Source organism: Corvus hawaiiensis, chromosome 3, assembly GCF_020740725.1.
Source record: "Corvus hawaiiensis isolate bCorHaw1 chromosome 3, bCorHaw1.pri.cur, whole genome shotgun sequence".
NCBI classification, from domain to species: domain Eukaryota; kingdom Metazoa; phylum Chordata; class Aves; order Passeriformes; family Corvidae; genus Corvus; species Corvus hawaiiensis.
The window spans coordinates 21,538,571-21,550,772 of record NC_063215.1 but is presented as its reverse complement, the minus strand read 5'-3'; the positions used below and the strand labels follow the sequence as shown (position 1 = coordinate 21,550,772).

At 38.3% G+C, this 12,202-nt stretch overlaps 1 protein-coding gene across 3 annotated transcripts in view; it reads right to left on the bottom strand.

Moving 5' to 3' along the window:
• Positions 1-12,202, bottom strand: part of DLGAP2 (DLG associated protein 2) — a 466,127-nt gene that overhangs the window by 366,686 nt on the left and 87,239 nt on the right. For all 3 annotated transcript variants that reach the window (XM_048296314.1, XM_048296315.1, XM_048296325.1), the window contains exon 2: positions 10,456-10,510. In XM_048296314.1, coding sequence (XP_048152271.1) covers positions 10,456-10,510 — 55 coding nt within the window. The remainder of the gene's footprint in view (positions 1-10,455; positions 10,511-12,202) is intronic.

Genomic DNA, 12,202 nt, shown 5'->3' with positions numbered 1-12,202 from the left:
CTAGCAACAAGTATACTTCTACACTTTAAGATTTTCCTAGTTCTGAAGCACTTCATAAAAGTACTCACTACTCTCCTCTGAGCTAAGCAAATATTACCAGCAGCAAGCACTGGCACATACCAACTCACCACTGGGTTAGAAAAATTATTTAAGAGCAAGTAAAAGCCCTCAAAGCTAGAAGATAAGTCTTCAGTGAAAATTAAATAGATACTTTATTGTTTGAATGGTTAAATGAACAATATCCGTCACCAGACAAATTTGGACAGATATTAATAAAATAAATGTCCTGCTAAAGGGGAGGCTTATAATACAGTGCATTTGTTTACTGTGTCTTATCAGTATTACAGTTTCCATAGAAACAGGAGAGAGAAAATTTTAGCACTGGGCAACAAATTCTAATGATCTTTGGTAAAGAATCATTATATATATTTAGTGCAAATACCCTACATTAGAAACATTTGTACTCAGGTATATGAATCATTGATCACTAGTCCTAATGGACAGATGTTCATAGCTATAGATGATTTCCAAATCTTTATGGTAAGGAAAGAAAGGACAAATCCTTTAACACATGGTATTAACAGTCCATGCCATCCTGATCCTTCCTCTTCAGCTTTTCAATTTTGTATTGCTTCCTCCAACTGCCCTCCAAATTAGAAGGGGAGCAGAAAGTACTGGAGCATTTTCAATATATACATGCCTTTCCCTGAAGCTTATCTTATCCCTTACATTTATAATCACCTGCAGCTTAACCATGATGTAATTTCTTATGCCTTGTGGGCTGATTTCTGTGACTCACAATTTCCAAATATATTTGTGAAGGTGGTTCATGAATTAAACTTCTGTCAGCTGAAGCCTCCAGCATTGTTCTGCCCATGTTCAGTATGGAGGCTCATGGCTCACAAGGTTTAATGGTACAGTACAGAGGATCAGTCCTTGGTTTATAAAGGACATTCAAGAAGCCATTACATAAGGTAAGAAAAACTCCAAGTGCCTCCATGGCTTTTTGTCATCCCATAGCTATTCTTTGGTAAGTTTAGGTTTCCTATATATACCACTGAAAATCTGCAGATGATTCATCCCCAAGGTTTGCTGTCAAATGAGCACAGTTGTGAGTTATGCTTCTCATAGTTTCCCTGGTACTGTACTCCTACCCTCACTTATTCCCTGATTTTAAGCTGTGTCCAGATAAGACCTGGGGAACTCTGGGACAGCAGCTTTGGCCAACTACATATTCAAACTCCCTCACTTAAGCATTTAACTACCTCAGTCTAGCAAACCAACATATTTTAATAAAATTAATACAACCTACAAGTGACAACATGCATCTGATCTTGTACTATGGGTTTCATAGAGATATACTGAAATATCAGCCTCCTTTATGGTGAAACACCTTCACTTTCTCTGCTCCTTCCCTGCCCCAATGATCTTTGTGTCAAGAAGGATAAGTTAATGTGTCAGGTTTTGCCATTCCCAGGCTCTTCCCCTGCTTTTCCCTGCTTAAAAGCATCGCTCCTCTTGGCTGGCAGGTAGGGAGAGATTCTCTGGAGATACAGCTGGTGTCTTACCCAATGCACAGTCACACTGAGACAACTAAACCACATGCATGGAAACATTTGCTACCATTTAGTCTCAAATGCAGAGGGTGCAGGACTGCCTCTGATAATATACTTCTACAATAAGCACCACTAATGCTTTGGGGATCATATGCATAATTGATGCAGAAATGTTTGATACTTCCCATTGTGACAGAAAGGAGACAAGTGGTTAAATTGCTTCCTGTTGTGCATGACTGTAGACATTAGCAGCTGTTATTTATAGCTCCTATAGTATCCCAAAAGGCAGGAGAACCACGTAATACAGCATTACTACAAATAAAATCATTCTAGCAAAGTAAACCATTTTAAACATAGATAATATGGCTGTAGAATGGAAAGCATGAACAGCTCAGATGTTTTGATAACAAAATATATGTTTTAGTACTTCCATCCAACCAGCTAATACAAGAAGATATAGGAAGGACAGGAAAACTGTACATTAATAATGTCAGCTGAAAGAAAAATGTACATCTGGAAAAAGTCTCCACCAGTACATCAGTGGAAGTAGGCTGTCCTTTTCTGGAAAATGCACAACTAGAATGAAAGAGAACTCTGATGGTTTTAATCATGGAGATGCTTGCATGCTACATCTTTTTTAAACTGTTATTCTATCCTAGGGAGTTAAATACTAGTTCAAAACATGAGGCAGACTATTCCAAATTAAGAAGCATGCCTTACAGCAGGCAAAGATTGTTCAGGCATCTTATGAAAATAAAAGTTATCTAACACTGTGGGCATCTTAGATACAGCACCCAATTCCCCATATTCTCCCACTCTTCTAGTAAAAAGGGGTGGTGGAGGAGTGGGGGGTGGGTGAAGAAGGACAAAATAAAGCAGACAAGAATTTCATAAAATACATTCCTTTAAGAAGTTAGCAATGTGAACTCTAGTCCTTATTTTTTCTAACTTACATTCTTTTTTCAAGAAAACTTTTATGACAAATTCCATTATTCCCACAAACCTGAAAAAAAATGTTTTACTCTTCAAAACCTTGAAGAGCTTCCATCAAATTGAAGGATTGTGATGCAAATGATGTGAATCTGGAATAAAAGACCGGTGGTCACTTCCAATGCTGTTTCGATTGCTTACTCCTCTGGGTGCCTTCAAAGCTCATGAACAGATATCTCTTTAGGATAACAATCTACTTACACAGTTAAATTGCAATTTAAGGGAAAAAGGAATATAATTAAATGTTTAAAAAATGGTACCAAATAAAACATATCTATTACTTCTATACTTTGCACAACTGACTTATGTATGATTAATACATACCAGCCAAGAGGTCTGATCTTGCTTTAGAGGTGCCTCAACATAGCAGGAGAGGCAGGATGCTACTGAAGCGAGGAATGCAGATACTTTTGTGTAGGTACCCCTGAGAGCTTTAAAAGGTAAGGGAATAATTTATTTTGGCCCACAGTCAAATTTCTCTAAGAGTAATGAAAACCAGTGTGGTCTACTGAAGCCACGTAAAACTAATTAATTCAAGAGTCCTCCAGCATTATAGCTATATTCCTCTGCGACCTATAAGAATTCCCTGTGCTCCTCGCCATTGGCTTATAGTTGTTCTAGAAAAACATACTAACATTTTGTCTTACTCACTGTATGAGTAGAAATGTCTGTCTTTTGATTTCTCTGCTCAATTACACACTCTTTACCTCTACCCACACACTGCACTATGTTGGCCAAGACATACCTTTTGGCAGTGAACTTCAAAACCATGTTCCTCCACAAGAGAGTGCCCGTGTACAGTGCACTCACACACACAGAGCTCCTCAGTCCATGTGATTTACATACTGCCTGGGCAACCATTTCACAAATAGATGAAAGCATGAAAAAATAAAAATCCCAAACTGCGGCATACAGAAATCAGTCATTCTACTTACAGCTTTCATTTATCAAGACTTAATCACATTATTAACATGGCCAGTTATCAGAGCTGCCAGCAATTTCTGCGGCTGATGATGCACAGTTCTCTCTTCCTTCAGCAGCTGAGCTGTACACATTGGAATGCTTCACAAAACATTTCAGAAATAAAGGTCAAGTAAGTTTTCTTGAAAGGCATGCTGTTTTCTAGAGAGAATTTCCTTCCTACACACCTTTAGCTACCAGGACTCTTACGATGTTAGGCAAAGAGAATGCAAACACACATGCTCACATCTGTCTCTAGAATTAAGCTTCACCAAGTCAGAATTCTTTTTTCAGACCCTGTTCCCCCCACACATATGAGGGTGAGACTTTTGAGAACGTGCTATTTTACAGCTAATGGTTTACATCCAGTCCTGAGAGCACAGGGGTTAAGCAACACTTGCCTTTCAGGGGAGTGTATTTTATCAATCTTGAAACATTTAACATGACATCTAAACATTAGTGAAGTCTTTTGTTCAGTGTTTTGGTTTTAAGACTACATAGTTTTGGGTGAAGTACAACTGTGACTTCTCATAACAGTAATAAAAGGGGAAAAACACCTCCCTGGATGAGCTAGTTATAGTAGAGGACCTGGAACTCCAAAAAGGTCTTTGTACTATGCTTGCAACCAACTAGAACACCATGCAAAGACTGAAGCACCAGCACTGTGTGCTGTGATCATCCTTCTTACACCGCAAGCAGAATGGCACAGAGATCTGTGCCACCTGGAGCTTTAAAACATTTTTATGCTCACACATATCCAGTCTTCTAGCCTGTCCAATTATTTTAAGTGGACTAATATGTGTTGATTAGTTTTATAGCTAAAAGTCTGGATACTGAAGTCTGAGATCCTATCGGTCTTGAGATAATAGACTGGACCCTGTGAAGTATGAGTCTACCCCAAACTGCTTATATTTTTGCACACACAAAGAGACCAGATTTTAGTGGATCAAGATGAACAATCCTAGGTACATGCAGATCCAATAAGACAAGGTAGTCTTCTGGCTAGTTTGAAAGTGTACAATTCCTTATTCTAGATAGATATCTAACAGTACTAAGTCTAAAATGGCCACTGGGTATTGCCACACATCCTTTCAGCAGTTTATTCTTCCACAGTCCAGTTCAGTTCTTCCTTCTTCATCCTCTTCTGGTGATCCCCAGCACCTCTACAGAGTCATGGTAACAGGCATTGCTTGTAACAGCTCGAAAAAGCGAGTTCCATTTATTTTTGAATTTGCAGAAGTTGGCATCATATGCCTATCCAACTAAAAGCAAAACAACCTTGATGCCAAGGTAAGAGAACTTCCGGATTGACTAGAAGATTAAGAAAACACTTATTCTTCCTTTATTTTCACCCCTCTAATTCCCATTTCCATGGAAACTGGGCTGGAAAGTACCAGCAGGCAGCCTGCAGCTGAACATCTGAGAATGCTCATGTTTAACTCAGCAAGCAGACAGCAGGTGAAATCTGCAGGAACTGTCTAAAATCTATAGTTACATCTTGAAAGCAAAAGGACAACCTCAGTTTCAGCAAAGAACTTCTAAAGAGGATGATATATCACCTTAGTGAATATTCTTGTGTGGCAGTAGTTGATAATCTGACTTCCTCTTTGATAAAAGAAGGTATGATAGGAAAAAATTTCTTTATCACAATGGCACAAGACAAAAATTCATCACAATTAATACTTCAAAATGTTCAGATGGAAGATAATATGCTATGGTAAAGATATTTTTGTAACATGACTTTGGCTTCTGAACACTATGCTGTAACTCCTTCTGTGAAATCAAACTGGCTGCTGTACAGTTCATACATATGCATTGTCAACCCAGTCATCTGGATGGCTCTTCTTACAAACATTCATTGCATTTCAATAAATATATATATATACACATATTTATAAAAAATAAGGTAGCAGGTAGCAACATATTTGCCAGTTATAAAACACATGGGTTTTGAGCACCAATTCACACTCCTTGTATTTTAAAAGCTAATAAGGCAACACAGTTGTAGTTAAAGAAAAAAAGAGCAATGTTAACTTCTTTATCCAATTTAGTAAAGTTTAGTCCAGGAATTCTATTTAATACCATCTTAGATTTTTCTACTATTCAATATTTGCCCTTCAGGAAACAGGAAGAAAAGCAAACAAGCAAAGGATGAAACATTCCTGTCTTGGGCTGTACTTTACCCAGTGAAGAGATTGGTTATTATTAAATTCCTGCTTTTGTATATAAAGCAATTACCACTCTCTCAAGAAGATACTACTCATTCTTTGCAGAAAGCAGAACATGGTCACACTTTTTTTCAGTGAAATTTTAGGCAATGCAGTGGACAAAAGAGGATGATTATAATGAAGGATTTAACATCTCGCTCAAGTTCAATATCAGCACACAAGAGATGACCTGAAAATGGGTTATGAAGGAACTTGAGACAGCATCAATCTTTTTTACTTTTTTTTTAAGAGTGTTGCTCAAAGTTTAAGACAGCTATTTATCAGAATCAAGTCAGCAAGATAGTTGCAGATGCTCTTTATTGTACCTATGTTCTCCTTCACAATGAGAGGGGAAATTCAAGATTAAAGCATCAAAGAATGAATCAGCCCAAGACGCTGCTAGTAACTATTGATTCATTCCTTCCTTTGGGATCTTCTGTGGAAAAAATGAGTCCAAATTTGTGGTCCACCACATATCAAACTCACGGCTACGATGGAAAAGAATAGCATAGAAGCTGTTTGTGCAATTTCCTCACATGACAGAAAACTAATAATTGTGTATCAAGAGCACAACAGAGACAGACAAAACACACAGCTATCAGCGTCTCTGCAGTGCAAGAATGTCCATTTAACAGCTGCAGCAATGTAAAAATCACACCAAGCACCTTCTATTAATGAGTCCCATTATGTTTTACTGCACCAAGTATATTTGTGCTCACCTTGAGGTTCATTTATTGTGCCAGATCATGATACAGGGAGCCCTGGGATAAGAAAAAATCAAATTCCAAATAATTCACTTATCTGCTCTAAGACTGCTTAAACACAGCATACACAAAGGCATAAGCTTTCAGATATATTTCCTCTTTTCATTTGCATGAAATTTTCTATGGCTAAATAACCCACATGTACTGCCTGAAAAGTTCTACTTCAAGCAAGACTGGAAACAAAAATAAATTTTAAAAATACATACATTTAAATAAAAAGCAACACACAGCAGGGTACATTGACTTCTCTGTTTCAAATCTGCATTCCTACCCCTCAATTTTTTGTTTTGTTTAGGAATGCCAAAATATATTGCATTTAATGGCTATCTTCATTTTGAGGGTAGAAACCAAGGGCACTGCTCATACTGCATGAACAGCTCTCTTATGCATTACCATAACCAAGAACCTTACTAAGGGAGGGAGGAAGGACAGCCTTAGCGTCTGTCTAAGGTTTACAGAAATGATCCTCCAGTAATGGGAAGGACCTCTGAATTGGCTCAAGATTTCCCAGTAATGGGATGGATCATTGCTGAGAAATATTTATAAAGGAAATACGAGAGTCGTGGATGCCCATCAAAACAGGTGGGTTATTTCTCCCAGCTGAAGCTGGAGAGAGAGAGGGTTATAATTAAAGAAAATAAGCAAGCTTCTCCCCACCAGATCATTAGTATGTTCACACTGTTTCCCCTTATGATCACGTTACTAACTCCTGTACAGAGCATGTAGCTGCTTTTCTTCCATTTAACTTTATAACTGCTAATGCACCCCAGTTGTTGCTGTCTGGTTAGGAGATGGAAAGAAACTGAGCAGGGCCATCAATACAGTTCTTACAGTATAATTATGGCATATAAGATGGAAGTATAGAATAAAGGTGTCTGGTCTGCAATCTTTTGCTTCTTGAGGCATAGAGTATGTGACAAATACAGGTTCTGTATTGTATATTGTATAACACAATAATGAGCACACATTGTGCCAGTGCATGCTATATGAACTTTTAACTAAGTTATGAAAATATCATTAATGGAAAGCCAAAAATAAATTAACACTTAAGAAATGAAACATCACTGTCTGTTAGCAGAGCTTAATGCCAGCAACCTACTAGCTGCATTCAGTGTTTTATTTCGAGAATTAGATTTTGTAAAGGCTTTACATGTTTGAAGATTAATCATTCTTTAACCTTTGAAACACCTAATCTCATTAAATATGTATCTTCTTCCAAAACTGCATTGCTATGGAATGGCTGAATTACACTTTTTATGCTCCTTTTTGAAACTCTTTGCAGGATATATTTTTATAGTTAAGTTATAAGCACTGAGAATAACAGTTCATGGTGGAAGTACTAACACACCATCACCACCAAAAGGAGATCATTGCTCCCATGTACCTATCTTTCCATGCATAGCTTTCTTCTCCAGTTTACAAATACAGAATACCAATACTGACAAAGTGCGGTCACTTCAAACTCCTACACAGTGTAGGAAGGGACAGTGAGACGTGCAGTTTTCTGGAGTACAGGCAATCCAGGGACATATTTCTTATCAGGCTACTTGCATATATTCCCCAAGAATCAAACTGAGGTCTGAAGGGCAGCCAGACAAAAGGATGGCCTGGCAGCACTGGCCCCACCATTCCCAAGGGCTTATTTCTTTCCCTGAAGTGCAGCTCCAGTGCTGATAGCGTGGAAGAGGCTGGTCATGGGGATGACCTCCTTGAATGAGGAGCCCAAGAACACCAAGCTGCCGACGCTTGAACTGTTGAACAGCTGTAGGTTAAGAAACTGCTACTGCCTCTCTCCTTTTCACTCATCCTTACTCCCTACAGCATCTTGTTTTTCCCTAATGGTTTTGTGAGCCTCATTATATGGTTCTTCCCCTCTCTCTTCTCCCATCCCTCCACCTAGTCCATTTCTCCTTATCCTTCTGTATTTATTAGGAACAACACCCAAGCCTATACATTGCTCAGTTCCTCCAAATGTCAACAGCTGAACGCAAACAGACTTACAGCTCACAATCAGGTAATTCTTCTGGGCTCATTTACTGAGAATGGGGCTGGACAAGATTATGTATGATGTATACATTTGAATGCAAATAGCACATTCCACATTTACACAAATTTACTGAATTTCTTCTTTTTAGTTTGGACTAGTTGATTTAGACATAAGGTCTGACAAGACAAAGTTTCATTTAATTTTAACAGATGCAATTAATCAAACTGTAATTCAGTCATTCTTTTGCTCCAGAAAGGAGGTGAAAAATCCCCCATGTTGTCTGAACTCTCCTTCTCCTTCTCTCTGCCAAGTGTTTAAACACTGTAAGTGGGGGAAGTGGGGGGAAATGGAACACAGATATCATTTACTTTGCACCTGCTGGCAACTCCCCACTAAGCAAGGTAAGCATAAAAAAAAGCATAAAAAAAATACTGCAACAGTCACACAGAAGCAATAGTGCAGATATTTTCACACATAAGTGTGTTTGAGTTGTACAGCAGCTGTTACATAACAAAACCTGATAGGTTTCCTCCTCAAAGAGCTTAGTTCAAAGTTTTAAAAACCAAATTTTACATTAGCAAGCTCCTCCCTTGTCCAAATGAAGGCACTATTGAAGGTGCTGAGATTTTAGATAAATGGTTTTCTTGATACTGGTTGTAAAGGCATATTGTAACCTCTCCAGATAAATGGTCAGTCTTATGGCTCAGCTCCAGGCCATCACTTCATGTAACTCTGGCTTTGATATCTACATGATACACTTACGTAAGTTGAGTTTGGTTGTCAATGGAATCTGGATCAAGTTCTTATATTAAAAATAAAAGGAAAAAAATAACCATCACAGGATGTTAGCAAAGGAGCACATAGACTGGGGTGAGGTCATTATATCAAGCCCAATTTTCAGTAAATCTTGAAATTATTATGAAGGCCAAAGTCTGGCTGCAATTTGTTCACTAATTACAAACTTTGAAATTCTTGCTGCAAGGGGTGTGTTATTAACTAGAGCATTTCTATCATGTTCACAGTCTAAAATGGAAATCAGATTTTAAATTTCATTTGAACATTGGCAGGTAACCACAAATCCAACTACAGTTCAACACAGTTGTCAAGTTCTCTCTGTAATTACCCTTAGTGCAAACTGTGCCTGAAATACAGGTAATAGCATGCCAAGGAGCAAACTGGTTTATTTTAATGGTACCTACGGGGGGAAAGGGGGATGCAGATTTAAGAGATGCAAGCAATCACATATATTCTATTAAGAAGCTATAGAAAAAAATCTGTATTTTTCCTCCTACTTCTCTGAAATTAGTCTGTCAAATCATACCCAGAATTGCATATACAGTCACTTTCACTCAATTTATAGTATTTTTGTAGGATTTTAAAACTTATTTTAAACTAAATTGGTTTTTTCTGTAATAAAAGAATGTAAAATTAAATCATGTCTGTCTCCTCTTCCAATATCATTCTCATCAATGTATTTGTTCTTTCACAAACACATTACTCTAAGTTTCCTCCCGCACAACAATAAGGTAGTGTTGTGCTACTGCTTCTGTCTACTCCTTTAGTCTACTTCTTTACTCTGAAAAATAAGCGTAGGCCAAGCATTTATCCGCAGTCAGAGCTTTGTGTGACTTAATGCTTAGTACTTTTGGGAATCACCAGGACCAGACTGCAGACTTAAAAAACCCCTTTTCTTGACAAAGTTTGTAACTTTATAATTAACAACATAGTAATGCTTCAGAAGTTCATACAAATAACTTTACAAGCAAGACCTGAGAGCAGCCTCTACAATGTGACACCTCCAGAATGTTAACAGAATACATAAAATCTTTACATGAAAGCAGGTAATTTAAACAAAACATCCACGTTAGCACTCCCTATAAGATTATTTCAATGACCATAAATAGCAAACAAGACTTCTCTATATAATCCAATTTGTGTTTGTGTTTCTCCAAATCATATCACAATGTTAACTCATTAAGAAAAAAGTTTACCTGTGTTCCTGTCAGGTAAAATACAGCAATGCTTCTGCAGTATGCCAGGCAGAACCTGTGTCAACAAAGAAACAAAGAAAGGTGTTAATGGATATATATATTTTATCATATGAAGAAGAGCCAGAGATTTCTGGAATGCTGCATTTGCTGCATCTGATCAAGCCTTGTGCTCTCAAACTGAATCCAGATTTACTATCATGTGATTTAAATGTGAATCCTGTTCATTAGGAACTGCAAACAGAGAAGAATCTTACAAACTTAGCTGCTTACTACCTGCCTGTAAAGTAAGTTTCACCTTCTCCCATTGATTACAATATCAAAAGTTGACTAAAAGGACCTAAGACCATAATCAAATATGCTCATCTTAGAAAGATAGTATGTTATCAGTCAGTGATGCTGCTGTCCCTGATTTCACATGTGGCTCTGGGGTTATGGCATCCAGCTTGTTGTAAATCACTCAGGTCCGAGTTCTGAAGCACAGCATTTTCCCCTCCACACAGCCTGTTCCAGTGGATACCACAAAACTCCAGGAGCTTGAGTGGGAAACTCAAGGGAATGGGGACAGAGGAGATCCCAATTTTGTGGTTCACCACATCCACCATGGTGCAATGCTTCTGGCAGCCAGTGAGAAATGCTGCAGAAGCTCACCACCACCATTGGCCCTTTCCTGCAGGCAGGACCTCATCCTTCTTCACAGATTTACATATTGAATTCACCGACTGTGGTGCAGACAACCAGCTTTGGGACACCTACTAGCAACAACCTGTACTTAAAGCAACTAATACTTCATTTTAATCTGACTTTTAAATCTCGAATTTGCACCCTGGACAATGATACCAGCATCAGTAGAAAACCGTAGCTTAAAGTTTTTGACTGGTACAGAAAAAAAAAAGCCCAAAAAATGGCCTTTCTGTTGCTGCTTCTGAGAAAAAAAACAATTAAAAATCATGCTCCAAGATGCCTTCTTCAAATTTACCCTTGAAGGTCAACATGCACCCTTTAAAGTCTGAAACTTAAAAGAAAAAACCCAGTTAGTTTCTATAAACAGCAGGCCAGCACCACCACTGTCAGGAAATCCTGGGCTTCCAAACTCTAAGAAGACCCCAAGCACCATCACAGCTGGCATTAAGTTCTGAAAATCCAGGAAGTGAAATATTTTAGGGAATAGAGACATTTTTATTTTTCCCAAAGACTGCTATTGCTGTTTGGCCAAGATTAATAGCCAGGGCTGAGACTGCTCAGACCCAGACACGCGCAGCCCCTACAGCAGCCCGGCATATCCCCACTCCTCCCTGTGGGGCTTTTCCAATACTCGCTTTCAGTATGCCCAGGACAAGGAACACCTCAGTTTATGTGTCCTCCAGCATGATAAATTAAAGTCCTTAATTAAATTAATGCTTCCTCCTGAATGCACACATGCAGAGGCAGGGCCATTGCAAAACACTGCATTTATTGCTATTACTACTTCACGAGTCAGTCTGTGGCCAGAAAGCCTCCCTGAACAAAAAGCAATGGGTACAACTGACAGGGATGAGAACCGTCTCCCCATCCAACTCATCTAAATTTCACACAAGGCAGAGCATTTAAATGTAAGCTCTTACAAAAGTAATTCACTTGTTTTAGCATTAGTCTACAGCTAAGCTTGTGGATAAAAAGCAAAAAAAAAATCAGCTTGCCTTACCCCATTTCATAGGCAGTAGGCAGCTTGTATTTTGGGAAGAATCAATAGCACAAATAACTGTTTTCT